We start from the raw sequence: 20,232 nt of genomic DNA, 5'->3' as shown, positions 1-20,232 counted from the left end.
TCTAGGTGCACTTGCACATAGTTTTTCAGGTAGGTTTCTTGAAGCATCTTGGAGATGTTGCCACAGTTCTTCCGGATTTAGTCTGTCTCAGTTTGCTCTGTTTCTTCATGTCATTCCAGACAGACTGGATGATGATGAGATCCGATCTCTGTGTGGAGCACTGGCTGTTGTCAGACTCTGTGTGCAAACAAAAATCTAACTGGATTATTACAATTAATGGCAAAATAAATTTGGAAATGTAAACTAACATTCCCTACTGACACACTACAGTGAAAGTTAGAAATAACTGACTTAAAACCATTTTTAGCTGGTGAAAATACTAGCGTTCTAATAATTTTGGCCACCACTATATATATTTTGTTTTGGTTCAACTATACTGATGTTAGGCTTTATTGTCCTAGGTTTTGAGACACTACCAGGCATTGGGTAACCCTCTGAGTAAACGTGCCAGTCTGAACGGCATGCATTCACACTTCCTGTTAGTTGATGATGGGACTATGGGTAAATCAGGTTGTCAAATAGACCTGAGGAAGAGACTGGAAAGACATATACACTTTCAGAAGATCCACCCTAGTAAGTGTTTTCTGCTTGTGTATACTGTATGTCAGATATTTTTTAGTTAAATGATATGTACATGACTGATGTATATATTTGTGTGTATTGATTTCAGGGCTGCCTCAGCATGTGCCTTTAGTGTGTGTTGTAGTAGAAGGGGGTCCTGCCATCCTCTCAGTGGTTCTGGAGTATGTGCGCAGAAGTTCTCCTGTGCCTGTGCTGGTGTTTGAGGGGACAGGCAGAGCTGCAGACCTGCTGGCTTTAATACACAAACAAACAGCTGTAGACAGGTATGTCTCACATACATGTGTGTGAATTTAAAGAGATAGTTCACCCCAAAAATGAAAATCCTATCATTAATTACTCACCCTCATGTCGTTCCAAACCTGTAAGACCTTCCATCTTCGGAACAAAAAATTTATTTATATTTTTATATATTTTGATGAAATCCGAGAGCTACTATCAAGCTTAAGGCCCAGAAAGGTAGTAAGGACATCATTAAATAGTGACATCAGTGGTTCAAAACCAAATGCAATTTTATGAGGCTACGAGAAATTGTTGAATAAAGTTGTTATTTTATTATTCTTTGCTGACAAAAAGTATTCTTGTAGCTTCATAAAATTATGCTTGAGCCACTGACGTCACATGGACTATTTTAACAATATCCTTACTACCTTTCTGGGCCTTGAACATGGTAGTACCGTTGCTGTTTATGGAGGGTCAGAAAGCTTTTGGGTTTCATCAGAAATATCTTAATTTGTGTTCTGAAGATGAACAAAGGTCTTGTGAAACAACATGAGGAAGAGTAATTAAAGAAAGAATTTTTATTTTTTGGTTACCTATCCCTTTAAATAATGTTTGGGTGCTATTATATTAAATATTTTGACCATTTTTTTGGTGTATGTTTGTGTATAATTCTCACAGAAAGTTGGATTCAGATATTAAGGAGGATGTCCTGCTGAGGATCCAGGAAATGTTTAATGTGGAAAGACCAGAGGCCTCTGAACTTCTCAGCATACTCATGGAATGCATGGAACATAGAGAGCTTGTAAGTTAAATACCATTATTTTACATCTGATTGAAACACTTGACCCTAATTGGCCGATTATGGTACATTTTTGCATAATGGCCACTAAACAGTGTCATTGACCATTGTCCCAAACAACTCGCTTCCTACATAGCTCTGCTAGTTTCATGTCTCTTGTATCACTCCACAAACAAAAATAAATATTAAAATAGTTTTATTTGATTTTTGGTGCCTAGCCATGTACTAAAATTCATATCTCGGCCCCAATATTATGACCAATTGTACATTTTCTGGATCGATGATGACAAATTATCACCAGGGTTATTGTAGCTAACTAAAACTGAAACTAAAATGAAAACTATTAGACCTTTTCCACTCTCATGGTTACAGGAGATACAGATCAGTTTGCAGATTCTAATCATCAGTTCAGGAAATACCGTTCAGTCCTAATCTTGAACTTCTCACTCATCAGCAAAGTTCTTGTCCTCTAAGCTGTGAACCTAGTGCAACATTTTCAAATCCCCTTCTGCATTTCTCTGGCTGTTTCGTCTTCTTCTCTCTTCTTCCTCTCTCCTCCTACTTGGCGGTAAACACTGGTTGTTTTGTGTGATAAGATGCTTGCTGTGTATCGGTCTCTGTCACTACGCCGAAAGCTCTGATGCTAAGCCTCCATCAAACGGAATGTTGTAGTTTACCACACCCATCCCACATCTCTGAGCTTCTAAATTGAGAGAGAACAGAATAATTGGAATGATGGCGCATGAAACGTATTTCCATATTAATCGAGTAGAAGGGATTAATTTGGTCCCCAGGCGCACAGATTCTTTGATTGGGTATGAATCACTCATGTGAAGACGAAATGCCAAAGGCATGTTAAGAGAAGAACATCTCCTCTGGGTGTCTTATAGAGTTACATGCATTTATATATTGGCATGTGATGCTGGTGGTTTCATACTAATACCAAACAAAATAAATAACTGCTGGCTATATTGAACATGACACAACAGCAGTGCCACTAGTTACTAGTAAATCTGTTTTAATGCTGGCCATCTGTGTTGGTTAAAATGCGTTTCTCTTTATGGACTGATGTTTTTAATGAGGTCATACTTTGACGACTTTTTATTTTAGATCTCCATTTTTGACTCTGAATCTGATGACTTTCAAGAGGCAGATGTTGCTATCCTGACTACATCACTGAGAGGTATGCAATATTGTTATCATATTAATTAAATGTTGGATTAATGGGGTTGTTCACCCAAAAAATGAAAATACAGGTACCAGAGCTTCCCCTGAGGAGCAGCTAAATATCACGTTGGCCTGGGACAGAGCTGATGTAGCAAAGGACAACATTCTGGTGTATGGACAACAATGGCAGGTACGTGATTTTGCAACCAGGATTAAAGGGATAGTTCACCCAAAAATGAAAAGTACCCCATGATTTATTCACCCTCAAGCCATCCTAGGTGTGTATGACCTTCTTTCAGACAAATACAATCGGGGTTGTATTAAAAAATATTCTGTCTCTTCCGGTCTTTAATGGCAGTGAATGGGTGTTAAGATTTTGAAGTCCATCCATCATAAAAAGTACTCCACACGGCTCCAGGGGGTCAAGGCCTTCTGAAGCGAATCTATGCATTAATGTATGAAAAATCCTCATATTTAAAATTTTATGAATCAAAATCTCTAGATTTGTATCTGTAACATATGTATGTACACGAGAGTGGCGTTCTGGCCAATGACGTAGGCGTAGTGTAAGCTTCGGTGAGAATATGCTAGGCTTGTGAGCACCAAATTTTGTTTACAGCAAAGGAAAACCACTCCTCTTGGCTTATATCAAAATCCTGTGACATTTTTCTTCACGAATCCTCTTTTGTACTTCAGATTAATGAAAAGTGTTTTCTTTTGCTCTCTCCACTGCTCTTCCGCTTCTGTCACTTCTCACTGGAGATTACGCTACGTCTTCGTCCTACATCACTCTCTTATAAAAAGCACAAGATTAAGTATATAGTTCTGAATATGGATATCTTTCTTACACAAATGCATCAATTCTCTTCAGAAGACCTTTATTAACCCCTTGGAGCTGTGTGGAGTCCTTTTTATGATGGATGGATGCACTTTATTGGACTTCAAAATCTCAACACCAGTTCACTGCCATTTATAAAGCTTGGAAGAGCCAGGACATTTTTTAATATAACTCTGATTGATTTCGTCTGAAAGAAGGAAATCATATACACCTAGTATGGCTTGAGAGTGAGTAAATCATGCAGAATTTTTTATTTTTGGGTGATCTCTTAAGGCATTAATGGGTTAGAACAGATGTGTATAATATATTGCTGGATTTGGTAGGTGGGATCTCTGGAGCAAACCATGTTGGATGCATTGATAATGGATCGTGTCAGTTTTGTCAAGCTGCTGATTGAGAACGGCATGACCATGAGCCACTTCTTGACCATCTCTCGCCTGGAACAGCTCTACAACATAGTAATGCCCATTTACAACTTGCATGAAGGTTTTGTCTCAGTTGAATATCTGTGATCTTTCATATGACAAATTTGTATTTTGTAGCATAAAGGCTCCTCAGATCATTTCCTGCGACACATCATTGAGGATGCCAAACAGGTGTGTATGAAGTACAAGCTTGAAGTTATTTCTATTCTTCACTGTGTGGGGTTGCCAGCAGGGAGTCAGACAATTATTGTTTAAATTTTTGTGAGAAATAATTTCAATATGCATTAAACAAAAAGACAATATTAAAGAAATAGTTTACCAAAAAATGAAAATTATGTCATTAATTACATATGTCATTCCAAACCCGTGAGACCTTTGTTCATCTTCGGAACATAAATTAAGATATTTTTGCTAAAATCCGAGAGCTTTCTGATCCAGCATAGACAGCCGTGGAATTGACACGTTCAAGGTCCAGAAAGGTAGTAAGGACATTATTAAAATTGTCCATGTGACATGATTAATGAGAGAATTTTTATTTTTGTCAATCCATTAAGACCTGAAAAAGTGTTTTCATAAGCATTTTCTGTTTTCTGTAGACTCGTCTACCTGCTGCTTATAGGATATCTTTAATTGACATTGGAATGGTGATTGAATATCTGATTGGTGGAGCTTATCGAAGCTCATATACTCGCAAGAGCTTCAGAGCCATGTACAGTCGGTTCTATAACCCAACTAAGGTCTGCTTACTTTCTGATTCATTTAGATAATAATTCATGCATTTCTGTATTTTCAAAGTGAGTTTCCATTTCTCCTAGACATTATTGAACTTAAATTTAATGAGCTTTTTCCTTCTGGGATAGGAGGGTGCTAAGGAGACATCCAGCCCCTTCAGCAAGGCCAGGAAAGCAACTCCAGAGACCTCCTCATCTCGCTCCCATTTCCACAGAACTGCTCAGCCATGCAGACACCAGGTTCTTTCAACATCTCTATTCTGTTCACAACCGCAACAATGAGTCATATGCTTACGAAAGTATTCAGAATCATTCCATTTATTAAAAACACCCAGAATTGTGTCTTTGCAGGAGGGTGCGGTAGCGCCTCAGGACGTGAAGTCAACCCCGAGCCCCGAGTTTGTATGCACTTTTAACGACCTGTTTGTGTGGGCAGTGCTCAAGCATCGGCAAGAGATGGCGATGTTCCTGTGGCAGCATGGAGAGCAGGCCATGGCCAGGGCGGTTGTGGCCTGCAAGCTTTACCGTGTTATGGCAGTGGAAGCTAAGGAAAGCAATATGGGTGACTCCATGGCTGAGGAGCTGAAAAAAAACTCTTTGTCAGTTTGTGTTTTTCCTCATTCTGAAGCTTGTAATATGTGATCCTGGACCACAAAACCAGACTTAAGTAGTATGGGTATATTTGTAGCAATATGTTTTTTTCTTTTATCCCAAAAATCATTAGGATATTAAGTAAAGATATTTTGTCAATTTCCTATTAATATATCAAAAAATTTTTTGCACCCTCAGATCTTAGTCTCTGCCAAATATTGTCCTATCCTAACAAGCTTTCAGATGATGTATAAATCTTAATTTTAAAAAATTGACCCGTATGACTGGTTTTGTGCTCCAAGGTCACATATTAACTTAATGTGCTAAACGTCTTAATGGAGACTAGATTGGCTTAGAAGTAACCAAATCTCAAATAAACCAAAATCCCTGATATAAAAAAAGAAGTTGTTTAAACAATGCAATGTGATTGTATTTTAGAGAGTTTGGACAGTTGGCTGTGGATCTCTTGGATCAGGCTTTTAAAAAGAACGAGCGCATGGCAATGAAGATGTTGACCTGGGAGATGAAGGACTGGAGTAACTTCACCTGTCTGCAAATGGCTGTTTCCTCAAGACTTAGGACTTTTGTGGCTCATAACTGCACTCAGATGCTCCTCACAGACTTGTGGATGGGCCGGCTCAACATGAGAAAAAACTCCTGGTTCAAGGTGTGTTGAATTGAGATGCTTGATGATTGTGTTAAACAGTGTAACTTTCGTAAAATTCATCTTCTACATAACAGCTAATATGAACTACTCTTTTAATTAGTTTTGGTATTTTAATAATCATTGGTAATCTTTTAATTTTACTGTAATTTTAATTATTATTGGTATTTTAAATTTGTTGTCATTTACTTTCTGCATTTAAAAAGCTGCAGAAAGGGTAATTATCCCTTGAATTTAGATGCGTTTTTAAAGGTTTAGTATTTAAAGTGTTGTTGAATGATAAACATTACTATTTTGTAAGCTACATTACAGACTTGTTTGATCAGAAATAAAATCATATTTCTAAAATGTGAATGCATAAATTGCTTATGTTTGCTATTATTAGCATTCATTGCATCCAGGCATGTTGGACTGGTGCTTACATGAAAATACAGGTTTAAAGGGATAGTTTACCTAAAAATGAAAATTCTGTCATTAATTACTCACCCTCATGTCATTCCAAACTCAACCTCAAACTCGAACAAGACCTTTGTTCATCTTCAGAACAAAAATGAAGGTATTTTTGATAAATTCCAAGAGCTTTCTGACCCTGCATAGACAACATCGCAACTGACACATTCAAGGCCCAGTATGAAAGCTCTTGGATTTCATCAAAAACATCTTTATTTGTGTTCCGAAGATGGACAATTTTTGGGTGAGCCGTCCCTTTAAGTCTAACCTGCAACATGTTTTGATCCCATCCTCATCTTTCACTGCAGAAATTCTTTGTTCTTCTTTGCTGTAGCTACACAACAAAGAAGCAAAAATAAGAAAAGAACCATGCGTCAACTTTTTACATAAGCAAAACGGAAGTGATACAGATATCTTACATTTCAAACATATTTGTGAAGCTGACAGCCATGTGTCAAATATTTAATAATTTTCAATTTCTTTCTCTTGAAATGTAAATTTTAACAGCACATTTGTGAATTCTGACCCAGATCTGTGTTTTTTTTTAATGGCTGTTGTCCAAAACCGCATCCTTTCTTCCCCAGATCATTGCCAGTATCCTGATGCCTGTGGCCATTCAGAAGCTAGAGTTCAAGAGTCAGGCAGAGATGTCGCATGTTCCTCAGCCCCAGGAAGCCTTGCAGTTTGGTTGGGACCCAGGAAGCCCTGGGGCATCAGAGCAAGAAGGGACAACAAATGCAGTAAGGAATTTAGACAGACACTACACAATATAACATGTATTCAGGTCCTGCAAACACACTATACACCAATTATGTTTTTTTTGTAGCACGTGAGCCAATTCAGTTTGTTAGACTGATTCAAACTGACCACTCTTTTTGAGTAATTTGTTTGTAAATTAAACTACACTGGTCACACTTTATGAACTAGAGTAAATATCATTTTGAAGAAAAGGCTTGCTACAATAGATAGATATCAGTGGAGCCCCTAAGACAACATGGTGATGGGAGGAAAAATGCTAGTGTGATATCTTGGAAAAGTATTGCAGTCATCAGAGAAACTTTGCTTCCTCTCAAAAAATCATTGCTCTTCCCCCAAGAAATTGTCTGCTCGCTTACAAAACATTTGCATTCTAATGCAAAAGTATTGTGTTCCGCTGAGAAATGTAATATATAGTGTTATATGTAAGTTTTATATATTTTATATGTATTTTTACATATTTATCCAAGTATATACAGTGCCTTGTGGAAGTATTCACTTTATATGTATTCATTTTTTTTTATGTTGCATCCTTATATTAAACTGCTTTAAATTACCCTTTGTCCACATCAATCCTTCATGCACCACAATGAAAAAGCACAAAACAGCTTTGTAACACCTTTGCAAATTTATTAGAAATAAAAACTGAAATGATTCTAGTATTTATAGCCTATTCTGGGACACTTGAAATTTAGCTCAGGAGCATTCATATCACTTGTAGATATTATTACAAGATCAACTGTCAGACAAATAACAGATGCATGATTATATCATACACTTGGAATGGAGTTAACCTGTGACAAATTCATCCGAATGAGTATGATTTGGAAAGGCGCATACTTCTCAATAATAAGTCTAACAGCGGAAAATAGCTCAGGAGCATTCATGTCACTTGTAGATGTTACTACACTTGGAGTGGAGTTAACCTGTGACAAATTCATCTGAATGAGTATGATTTAGAAAGGCACATACCTCTCAATAAAAGGTTTAACAGCTGAGAATGCACATCAGACCAAAAACCCAAGCCCTGAGGTAACAAGGACTGCCTGTAGAGCTCAGAGACAGGAATGTGTCATGGCACAGATCTGGGGAAGAGTTCAGAAACATATCTGCTGCATTGAAGGTTTACAGAAGCATGTAGCCTCCATTATTCATCATGAACGAAGTTTTGAACAACCAGGACTCTTCCTAGAGCTGGCTTCCTGGCCAAACTGAGCAATTGATGGAGAAGGGCCTTGATTACACTGGTGGCCAAGAAGCTGATGGTCACTCTAGTTGAGCTCAATGATCATATATGCAGATGGGAGAAACTTACAGAGGGAGAAACATCACTGCAACACTCCACCAATCCAAGTTTGTGTTTCAGATTAATACAGCGTTAATACTTATGCGATGTAATTATTTGTTTTTTAATTTTAATGAATTTGCAAAGTTGTCACAAATCTGTTTTTTGCTTTGTCATTACAGTAGATTGATGTGGGAAAATTGATTTTTTAAGCAGTTTAACATAAGGCTGCAACATAAAACGTGACAATTTATGAATACTTTTGCAAGGCACTGTAAGTATTTTGTATTGTATTTTACTGTCAATTTGACATAAAAGGCAGTGCAAGGATTTCTGGCAGGGACATGAATTGGAAATTGGTCAAACTGTCTAAATGTGAACATTTGTTACTGAAAAAAATTCTAAAATATGTCTAAACTAGTCATGCTTCAGAAAATGTTGTGTTGTGGCATCTCTACTTTCAGTTAGACACACTGCTGCCAACCTAGTATTAACACTACACTCTCTTTGACTTCTTACGGCACAGTGTGTAATTTACATTGACAGTGGTCTTTTTTCTAGATTCAGGGTGATGAGGAGAAAGGGAGCAGATGTCTTTGTTCCTGGACCAGAAAGGTGTATGACTTCTATACTGCTCCAGTGGTCAAATTCTGGTTTCACACAGTAGGTTTCCTCTTAAATCCACCTCCACCTTACTTCATTCTTTCACACCCTCTCGCTCCAGCTGTCTCTTCTATCTCTGAAGGTTTGATTTGTCCACACAGATGGCATTTTTGGGTTTCCTCATGATGTTTTCTTATACTGTGCTGGTGAGGCTGGATGAGAAACCCAACATTCAGGAGTGCTTGGTCATAACTTACATCCTGACCATGGCAGTGGAAAAAGCTCGAGAGGTAAGTGCCCTTGAAATCACACCCCTCTCCAGCAGTTAAAAGAAATATACAGTATGAGTTCATCAGTGTCTGCTTTCATCTGTGAATGGTTGGCTCAGTGCCCTCTGCAGCTGTTCAGGGCAATTAAAGAATAAAGTATGTCTTTGAAAAGTCTTATCTTTACTAAGCTGGATTCCAAAGGTCTTCAGTAAGGTGCTATCTCTTTCCGATTAGACTGTTCTCAAGCTGACCATGAGAATGACTCTATTCGACTCCCCCATCCTCTGTTATCTATGAACCCAGAAGCAGTGCATTTGTGGGAATTATTAACAGAGTTCTACAATTCAACTGTACACTTGAGTGATTGTTTATTGTATTCTGGTTAGAAAACTCCTGAATAGCATTTTTGTCCTTTTCTTTAAATCAGCAACAAAATATTAATAATCTTTAAAAGCTGTCCAATGCATATTTGACTACTTATAACGCAAAAAGATTCTAGACCTAAAAATAACAAAAGACAATTACATTTACAAACCAAATGCTGTACTTGGAGTTCACAGTCAGTTTAAAGGACACAGAATTCACATTAAACACAGTATCAAAATTGTTTAAAAAAGAAGTCCACTTGACAATAATTTACTCACCCTCATCCATGTTTTGTCCATTTATTGGATTTCAGTGGGAGCAAACAAGTTGAATGTCCAAATTGCAGTTTCAATGCAGCTTCAAAAGGCTCTACCCGATCTCAGCCAAGAATTAAGGGTCTTAACTAGCGAAACAATCAATCATTTTCTTAAAACAACAAAAATGTATGTACTTTTTAACCACAAATTGTGTAGAGCCCTTTGAAGCTCCACTGAAACTACAGTTTGGATCTTCAGCCCAAATGTTTATCCTCATTGTTAGTAAACCCTCATTTCAATATACAGGATTTCAATATTTTTCAACATATTATGGGGTTGCATACTATTTTAACTTGCAAATCAAGTTTTGTTCCTGATTTTCAAGAATGTACTTCAGTTATTCTGTCCATTTCCTATGTCTAATTTAGCAAGGTTTTACCAAGAGACTGATGAATTTGTGCCACAATAATGTACTGTTCAATTTCATGCAAAATATTTGAGACCCTGGACCACAAAACCATAAGGGTCAATTTTTTTAAATTAAGATTTATACATCATCTGAAAGTTAAATATATAAGCTTTCAATTGATGTATGGTTATTAGAATATGACAATATTTGGCCGAGATACAACTATTTGAAAATCAGGATTCTGAGGTATTATAGGAAATATTGAGAAAATCGCCTTTAAAATTGTCCAAATTAAGGTCTTAGCAATCCATATTACTAACCAAAAATTAAGTTTTGATAAATTTACGGTACGAAATGTACAAAATATCTTCATGGGACATGAACCTAATATCCTAATGATTTTTGGCATAAAAGAAAAATCAATGATTTTGACCCATACAATGTATTTTTGGCTATTGCTACAAATATATCCATGCTACTTAAGACTGGTTTTGTGGTCCAGGGTTACATTTGTAACCAGATATGGGAAGTGTTTGATTTTTTTTATTATACATTTTTTTTAATTGTTTTTTTATTATTATTAGAAAAATGTAATTTTATTATTTGCATTTAGCATTTTTCTCTCTACTGTGTACTCTTTTAGAAAAAACCTGCTATCCTATTCTTGTACACAGTACAAGTTGTACTGTTTGAGAGCCATTGATTGACATAGTATTAAAGGGTTAGTTCAACCAAAAATGAAATTCTGTCAATAATGACTCACCCTCGTGCCATTCCTATCCCGTTCATCCTCCGTTCATTTTTGGAACACAAGTTCAGATATTTTTAAGAAAACCAAAACCTTTCTGACCCTGCATAGACAGCGAGGTTCCTACCATGTGTAAGGCACAGAAACGTAGTAAAGACATTGTTAAAATGATCCATAATAGCAGAAGATGGTGACTTGCAGAATTACTGAACTCATTATTTTAGTTTTTTTCACACGGAAAGTATTCTTGTAGCGTCATAAAATAACAGTGGAACCACTGATATCACATGGATCATTTTAACGATGTCCTTACTATGTTTCTGTGCCATAACTGTGGTAGGACCCTTGCTGTTTATGCATAGTCAGAGAGCGCTCAGATTTCATCAAAAATATCTTAATTTGTGTTCCAAAGGTAAGAACGAATGTATTACAGGTTTGGAACGACTTGAGGATGAGTAATTAATGATAGAATTTTCATGTTTGGGTGAATTATCCCTTACAGTGCATTGTGCTGAGATTGTTTTAATGATTATGGGTATTGTGTGTTTTCTAGGTGTGGGTTTTGGAGCCCAGGAAGTTCACTAAGAAGCTGAAGGTGTGGTTCAGCGAGTACTGGAATATCAATGACTTTATGGGCATCCTCCTGTTTCTGGTCGGGGTCTCCCTCCGGTGGCATCAAGAAACACGCTTAGCCAGTCACATTGTCTACTCTTTGGATTTCATCTTCTGGTCTGTTAGGCTTCTGGACCTTTTTGCTGTCAATCAGCATGCAGGACCTTACCTGACCATGATCACCAAAATGGTGTGTAATTTAAACATGCACTACCAGTCAAATGCTTTTGGACAGTAAGATGTTTTTTGAAAAAATCTCTTCTGCTCACTAAGCCTGCATATATTTGATCCAAAATACAGCTAAAATATTTGTGAAAAATTTTGCTATTTTAAATAAATGCTACATATTTGAATATATTTTATTATGTAATTTATCCTTGTGATCAAAATAAAAATTTCAGAAGTATTACTCAAGTCTTTAGTGTCACATAATCCATCAGAAATCATTCTAATATGCTGATACGTTTTTATAATAATGTAAGATAAAAGGCTGTTGGAACATTACACACTATACCATTCGGAAGCTTGGAGACAGTATAATTTTTAGTTTTTTTTTGGCAAGAAATGATAGAAAGTAATACTTTTATCTAGCAAGAATAATTTAATTGATCAAAAGTGATGATAAAGGCATTTATAATGTTACAAAAGGTTTCCATTTCAGATAAATACTTTTCTTTTGAATTTTCCAGTCATCAAAGAAATGTGAAAAAATTATACTGTAGCTGTTTTCGAGAAAATAATAATAAATGTTTTTGGGCAGGAAATCAGAATATTAGAATGATTTCTGAAGCATTGTGTGACTACAGTAATTTTAAATCAGGAATAAATTACATTTTGAAATATTCAGTTGTAAAACCGTTAATAATATTAGAAAAAATATTTCAACATTTTGCTGTACTTTGGATCAAATAAATGCATGATTGGTGAGCAGTAGACTTCTTTATAAAAAAAACTTTTGGCTGGTAGTGGATCAATAAATAATTAGTCTACATGCAACATTTGCGCTTGTAATGTTATTCGTATACTCAGTTATTTTATAACACTATAATACATTTCACAAAAATAGGAAATATAATTTTTAAAATGTGTATATTCTCCCACAGATGAGCAACATGTTCTGTATTGTAGTCATTATGGCAATTGTGCTGGTCAGTTTTGGCACATCTAGGAAGTCTATTCTGTCCCCTAATGAGGATCCATCCTGGAGTCTGCTCAGAGATGTAGTCTTTCAGCCCTACTGGATGATGTTTGGGGAGGTGTACGCTGGAGAGATTGATGGTGAGTAAGACAAAAGGACACTTTGCTTTGAATAAACCTTTCCCACAGCTTCTAATATCTGGTTGTCAAGTTATGGTTCACATTTTGTATATGATCTATATGATTATAAGTATTATCTATTACCTTTGTAAGATATTATTGTTTTATTCTGTAGTGATTATCCTTTTTTGTTTTGACAGCCTGTCAAAATCCTGAAACCTGTGTCCCTGGAGCTTTCCTCACCCCCTTTCTGCAGGCCGTCTACCTTTTTATTCAGTACATTATCATGGTCAATGTACTCATTGCATTCTTTAAGTATGCACTTAATCTTTATCCTTATAATTTGACATAAGCCTCATTCGCTCACATATTTTCATCTGTTTCTTGGTTTGATGATAATTTGTTCTTTTGAGTTGATTGACTGACATCCTGTGAGTGGAAGATTGTTGAAGGAGTCGGTGTTGATAGATTGTTGAGTCTTGCTTGCTTTGTGTTGGTTTAACCTACTTTGCCTTATTATTTACTTCACAGCAATGTTTACTTTGACATGAGCTCCATATCCCGTAAGCTGTGGAAATACAACCGCTATCGTTACATCATGACATATCAGGAGAAGCCGTGGCTGCCGCCGCCTCTCATTCTTCTCAGTCACATGACACTGTCTCTCAGCTCAATGTGGCAAAAGCACAAAAAGGCATCCAAACGGGGAAGAACTGGTCTGAGTAAGTGTGTTTTTGTGAATTTTTTATGAAGCACCAAAGCCCTTTGTGTTATGTCTTACAAAACTGACGTCTTACATAATTGACATGGTAGGGTTGTTACAATACAAAAAAAAAAAAAAAAGTAGTGGATACCAATACCAGTTTATGGTTCTTTAATAAAAAAAAAGGTTTTCAAAAAAATGGTAAGACACAAAAGATTTCTTAAAATTATTAATGTACACTGCTGTTCAAAAGTTTTAAATTTAAGTTTTTTTAAGAAGTCTCTTATGCTCATTAAAATTCCATTTATTTGATCAAAAAGTACATAAAAAATAAGTAATATTGCAATTTAAAATAACAGTTTTCTATTTTGATAGACTATTTCAAAGTCTATGAAAATGAGACTATGAAGAAATTAAATTTAAGCAATAACATTTTGTTAAATTAAGTGTTTCAACAGAACAGAGTCATCCACCAGCGTCTAACGGCAGTATGAAGTATTCAGTAACCGTTAAGGAACTGAATATTAAATTATTATACAGTTTAATTAAAATATTAATTTAAATAGCTTAGTATTAGCTTAGTATTCTTCGCAGCACGATTATTGTGATCCTGTCAGAGTTTGACTGAGAAACAGATCTGTTTACTAGAGGTGTACAGTCGTGGCCAAAAGTTTTGAGAATGACACAAATATTAGTTTTCACAAAGTTTGCTGCTAAACTGCTTTTAGATCTTTGTTTCAGTTGTTTCTGTGATGTACTGAAATATAATTACAAGCACTTCATACATTTCAAAGGCTTTTATCGACAATTACATTTATGCAAAGAGTCAGTATTTGCAGTGTTGACCCTTCTTTTTCATGACCTCAGCAATTCGACTGGGCATGCTCTCAATCAACTTCTGGGCCAAATCATGACTGATAGCAACCCATTCTTTCATAATCACTTCTTGGAGTTTGTCAGAATTAGTGGGTTTTTGTTTGTCCACCCGCATCTTGAGGATTGACCACAAGTTCTCAATGGGATTAAGATCTGAGGAGTTTCCAGGCCATGGACCCAAAATTTCAACGTTTTGGTCCCCGAGCCACTTAGTTATCACTTTTGCCTTATGGCACGGTGCTCCATCGTGCTGGAAAATGCATTGTTCTTCACCAAACTGTTGTTGGATTGTTGGAAGAAGTTGCTGTTGGAGGGTGTTTTGGTACCATTCTTTATTCATGGCTGTGTTTTTGGGCAAAATTGTGAGTGAGCCCACTCCCTTGGATGAGAAGCAACCCCACACATGAATGGTCTCAGGATGCTTTACTGTTGGCATGACACAGGACTGATGGTAGCGCTCACCTTTTCTTCTCCGGACAAGCCTTTTTCCAGATGCCCCAAACAATCGGAAAGAGGCTTCATCGGAGAATATGACTTTGCCCCAGTCCTCAGCAGTCCATTCGCCATACTTTTTACAGAAGATCAATCTGTCCCTGATGTTTGTTTTTTTTGGAGAGAAGTGGCTTCTTTGCTGCCCTTCTTGACACCAGGCCATCTTCCAAAAGTCACCTGCCTGCAGCCATTCCTGAGCAAGCTCTGCACTGGTGGCACTCCGATCCCGCAGCTGAATCCTCTTTAGGAGACGATCCTGGCGCTTGCTGGACTTTATTGGATGCCCTGAAGCCTTCTTAACAATGCAGTGGAAAGTTTTTTTCGGGATTAAGTTAATTTTCCTGGCAAAGAAGGACTATGCAATTCATCTGATCACTCTTCATAACATTCTGGAGTATATGCAAATTGCTATTATAAAAACTTAAGCAGCAACTTTTCCAATTTCCAATATTTATGTAATTCTTAAAACTTTTGTCCACGACTGTACATGTTTAGTTAGAAATTATTTTTGATTTGATTTACACACATTTTAAGATCTAAAATTTCACAGTCCAATTCAGTTTGTTTTTAATCTTTTTGCAATTTGCACTATATTGACAAAATAAGATTTTACATTCAGTCTCAATTTTTGCATTTTTATAAAAAAGTGCATGGTGTTGTTTTTTTAAAATCTTATTTTTACACTATTTTATCACATATATATACGTGTAATTCTGGTCCGTTTACAGAATTACTCCTTGCCCCTGATGATCTAAAGAAGTTGCATGAGTTTGAAGAAAAGTGTGTTGCTGGATATTTCAGAGAGAAAAAGGAGAGCCAACAAGGCAGTGAAATCAACCGGATTCGCTCTGCAGCTGACAAGTGAGTGCATCTCCCAAACCTATTTTGGATGCGAAAGGAAATTACATCAGTTCTGTTTTAGTTAATCTGTCAGTTGCCTAAACTTTGTAAATGAAGAAATGCATCTTTACTTCCATTTAAAATATTTTTTATTTTTTTAAATCAATGGAGTGAACTTAAGTTTGTTGTCTACGGTGTTTGTTTCTAGGACTGAAGAGATGTCTGTAATATTAGTTGAGGTTGCTGAGAAGATCAGTATCATCCAGGACAATATGCGCACTTTAGACAGTCACCTGGGTGAGTTGCAGGACTTGTCTGCTTTAGCAGTGGACACTTTAAACTTCCTCTCAGCCACAGACAACCAGCAGCAAGAGGTGGCCCGTCTTGGTCAAAGCCAGCCAGTTACATGCCACCATGAGCAAGTGTCCCATAGCTGCTGTTTCCGCATTGGCGGAAGTGTCGGCCCCAGCCAAGCACTTCAGTCTCCAAAGCACTACCGCAGTATGCCACCGTCCCTGCTCAGAGGCTTGGGGCCTGGCTGGCAGCGTCCTTCCCTGGAGCTGCCTCCAGGGACGAGTGTTGGATCCTTTGAGTTCAGAAGCAAAGGCATGTTGGCAAGCCCACAGGAAGAAGATGGTAGTTTTAGGTGGCCACTACTACATGGCGATTCAAGAGAAAGTGTATGCCATCTCTCTTTACCTCACCCATATGCTGGTTTGAGGGACATGGGAATGTGTGGATCTGGGGAGCCATCACGTGCAAGTTCTCCCACCATGCCTTTGATGAGAGACTTCCAGCTTCAACCCAGCCATGAGGAGTCTATGGAGGAAGAGGATGATGAGGAAGCACTGTCTAGATCCTCCAGCCGTATGTTTCTACTTACAGATTCGCACAGTGATGGAGAACGAGCAGAGGGGATCAGAAACCCAGCATTCTACAGACTTGATGATGCTGGACACTTCACAAGACCTCAAAGACTTTTAGGCCGGAAATGGGACTTTGATCTAGAGCAGAGCCGCTCCCTCTCGGCCAGTGTGGAGAATATGGCCATGCCTGATGCATCGACATCTGAGCACCGCAAACTGACACTTCTGGTGCCTCCCCACCACAGCCATGAACAGAGAGGTATTATGGATGCAAATCATAACCACATACTAAATATCAGTCGCAGTTTGCTAATTAATCCATGAATGTATGTGACTCTAGGGTTATCGAAGATCTTTAAGAGGCAAAGGTCATTTGGGAGAAAGTCCATAAAGACCCGAGCAGGAACACCTGAAAATGTAAGCCAACTTGCTATTTCTGTTTATTTTCAACTTGATGATTGATATATTGTTAAGTAATGCTACTGTCTCTTAGGTAAAAGTAGATGAAACACGGGGATGCATCCATGAGTTTGACCCACGCAAAAAAATGAAGAAGAAAGTAAAAGGCCTGTTTGACCGGAGATTCAGAACCTCAGTCAGTCTAACCCAGCTAAGTATGTTTTCAAATGTTTTGATGCCTAAAAAGACAAATGTAGGGTTTCTGAGGGTCTAAAAAAGGTCTTTAAAAGTTTTTTTTTGCCCCCTCCACAAATTTAAGTCTAAAAAGGTTTGAAAATCAAAAATATCTTAATTTGTCTAGACGAAGGACTTGGAATGACATGAGGATGAGTAATTAATGACAGAATCTAAAATTTTGGATGAACTATTCCTATAAATACACAAAGTCATGCCACTGAATTTTGCATGTGCTGCAAAGAGTTTGTTTCTCCCTCATTTTTGTTTTGTTAAATATCTAAATATCCTTGAATCAAAATGCATTTACTTGAGATGGAAAATGAAACATGAGATCAGAACACAAACAAGTATCTGTAAATGTGGTATGGAAACTTATCTTTTTGAATTAAGTTGATATTTCTGAGCCCATTGGCAAATATTTGTTTTAATCATAAACTTGCTTAATTTTGACCAATTTCTCAAAAAACAAGACTTTTTATGTAATGTCATTTATTTTGCATTGCAAGTAAATGTATCTTGAGACAACTACTGATGAATCAATTTTTTTACAGTGTGATCAAAAAATACAGCAAAAATAATTTAGCTTTTTTTCTTGTAAAATGAATTACAAACTAATGGAGATCTCTTGGATGTTGATCTTTTTCCAACTTTCAAATTCTGCTAGTACAAGACATTTACATTTACCTTCATAAAACCTGCATATTTAAAGGCATAGTTCACCCAAAAATGAAAATGAACCCATTATTTACTCACCCTCAAGCCATCCAAGGTGTATATGACTTTCATCTCTCAGACGAATACAATCAGAGTTATATTAAAAAATGTCCTGGCTCTTCCAAGCTTTATAATGGCAGTGAATAGTGTTCAAGATTTTGAAGCGAAATAAAGTGCATCTATCCATCATAAGCAGTGCTCCATGTGGCTCCGGGGCATTAATAAGGGCCTTTCTGAAGTAAATTGATGCATTTGTGTAAGAAGAAGAATTTTTCTTACACAATACATCGATTCACTTCAGAAGACCTTTATTAACCCCCAGAACCACGTGGAGTTCTTTTTATGATGGATGGATGCTTTATTTTTCTCAAATTCTCTGCCACCATTCACTGCCATTATAAAGCTTGAAAGAGCAAGCACATTTTTAAAATTAAATCCGATTGTATTTGTCTGAAAAAGGGAAAGTCATATACACCTAGGATGGCTTGAGGGTGAGGAAATCATGGGGTAATTTTTATTTTTGGGTGAACTATCCCTTTAAGCCAGTGAGCAGTCTACTTAGAATTTTTTTGTGTGTCTAAATCCTGAAATAAAATCACACCAACCTGCAAGATGACACTGGGTTTCTTTTTCATTTTATTCATTAGATGTTGACCAAGTGGATTTCACAAAATTGGCTCCATCATGGCTGGTAAGGCCCATCATAGTTCACCTGTAGTGCTCACATCATGAAGGTGATTTCTTTTCTTGATGGGCTGAATGTTATGTCCACTCCTCAGAGCACTGCGACCCCTGGGCAGCCACCTCTAAGCAGCTGGGCCAGGCCTATCAGTCAAAGACCCTCGTAAGTTCAGTTTTGATTTGATGAAACATATTAATTATTAAGAGGAAATATTTCTAACTGTTCACCTGATTTCTCTACTTCTTGTAGGATAAGCAGTATGACACAAGAATGTAAGTTACATGTACCTTTATTGTAATTGTGTTCATGTTGTATGTGAATTGCATAGGTTTGATTTTGTTGCTTTGTTTTGTTTTGTGCTTTGTCTATGTCTGATGTTAGTAAAGGGCTCAACATTTAAGCTGACTGAGGATTTAGGCCAGCATTTCTCAGGTGAGTAATAACTACTGTTTATCACCTTATTGTTTTGTTATCCTGTGGATATAATGGATCTCTTTTGTTGATTTTTTTTTTCAGCAATGGAGAGGAACAACCTTATGAGACTGGCTTACTCAATACCATTCACCCCTGTGTCATTAATGGGTAATTAATCAAACCATGGTTGTTATTTAACCAGCATTAGACAAATTTTGTTATTTTCATAAGTGTCCTCTGCTCTATGCAGGTGGTGTTGAGGTCTGCATTTATACACTTGAGGAGGCAGAAGGAGGGTCTTCACTTGGAGATCAGTCCTCTAGCATATCCACATGGATTCAGCACGGACGTACAGCTCTTCTTCAGCCGTTAGCCCACCAGGAGGTGCTAGATGGGGGTCTGCGCAGGGCCACCAAGGTGGTGTGTACCTGGGCTGAGGGTAATGTGTTGAAGTTAGGATCAGTGTATGTGGTGAAAGCCTTCAGGCCAGAGGTGGTTCGCATCTGGCAGAAAGTGTTCCCAATCAGCACTTCACTTCATCTCTGTCTGCGGGTACATTTTTATTTTTTTATTTTTTCATACACTTGATACATTTAACTTTCATTATCAGATAATTTTTTACACCTACTACACAATTTTAATTGTATATGTGACCCTGGACCACAAAACCAGTCTTAAGTAGCATGTGTATATGTGTAAATATAACAAAACTTTATTTTTAATTAGTAATAGGCAATGCTAATAACTTCATTTAGACAGATTTAAAGGAGTTTTTGCACCCTCGAATTCCAGATTTTTAGAGAGTTGTATCTCGGACAAATTATTTATTGTTTAATTACTGAATAATTCAGCTTTCCAATGACATATAAATCTCAACTTCATAAAATTGACCCTTATGACTGGTTTTGTGGTCCAGGGCCACAAAATATGATAATGATATATAATGATATATACACTACTACTCAAAAAGTTTTTGATTGT

At 37.0% G+C, this 20,232-nt stretch overlaps 1 protein-coding gene across 2 annotated transcripts in view; it reads left to right on the top strand.

The window, feature by feature from the left end:
• Positions 1-20,232, top strand: part of trpm6 (transient receptor potential cation channel, subfamily M, member 6) — a 29,218-nt gene that overhangs the window by 6,412 nt on the left and 2,574 nt on the right. For both annotated transcript variants that reach the window (XM_073840274.1, XM_073840273.1), the window contains exons 8-35: positions 402-573; positions 671-845; positions 1,480-1,603; positions 2,711-2,783; positions 2,857-2,957; positions 3,929-4,063; positions 4,148-4,201; positions 4,627-4,767; positions 4,891-5,001; positions 5,113-5,360; positions 5,791-6,019; positions 7,051-7,206; positions 9,069-9,170; positions 9,272-9,400; positions 11,713-11,961; positions 12,875-13,049; positions 13,229-13,343; positions 13,560-13,750; positions 15,828-15,960; positions 16,148-17,064; positions 17,146-17,222; positions 17,299-17,419; positions 18,803-18,846; positions 18,935-18,999; positions 19,087-19,109; positions 19,219-19,269; positions 19,354-19,419; positions 19,502-19,803. In XM_073840274.1, the coding sequence (XP_073696375.1) occupies positions 402-573; positions 671-845; positions 1,480-1,603; positions 2,711-2,783; positions 2,857-2,957; positions 3,929-4,063; positions 4,148-4,201; positions 4,627-4,767; positions 4,891-5,001; positions 5,113-5,360; positions 5,791-6,019; positions 7,051-7,206; positions 9,069-9,170; positions 9,272-9,400; positions 11,713-11,961; positions 12,875-13,049; positions 13,229-13,343; positions 13,560-13,750; positions 15,828-15,960; positions 16,148-17,064; positions 17,146-17,222; positions 17,299-17,419; positions 18,803-18,846; positions 18,935-18,999; positions 19,087-19,109; positions 19,219-19,269; positions 19,354-19,419; positions 19,502-19,803 (4,479 nt within the window). The remainder of the gene's footprint in view (positions 1-401; positions 574-670; positions 846-1,479; positions 1,604-2,710; positions 2,784-2,856; positions 2,958-3,928; positions 4,064-4,147; positions 4,202-4,626; positions 4,768-4,890; positions 5,002-5,112; positions 5,361-5,790; positions 6,020-7,050; positions 7,207-9,068; positions 9,171-9,271; positions 9,401-11,712; positions 11,962-12,874; positions 13,050-13,228; positions 13,344-13,559; positions 13,751-15,827; positions 15,961-16,147; positions 17,065-17,145; positions 17,223-17,298; positions 17,420-18,802; positions 18,847-18,934; positions 19,000-19,086; positions 19,110-19,218; positions 19,270-19,353; positions 19,420-19,501; positions 19,804-20,232) is intronic.

The sequence above is a fragment of the Garra rufa genome, chromosome 5 (genome assembly GCF_049309525.1).
Source record: "Garra rufa chromosome 5, GarRuf1.0, whole genome shotgun sequence".
In the NCBI taxonomy this organism is placed as follows: Eukaryota; Metazoa; Chordata; class Actinopteri; order Cypriniformes; family Cyprinidae; genus Garra; species Garra rufa.
This window is presented reverse-complemented; position numbering and strand designations above follow the sequence as displayed.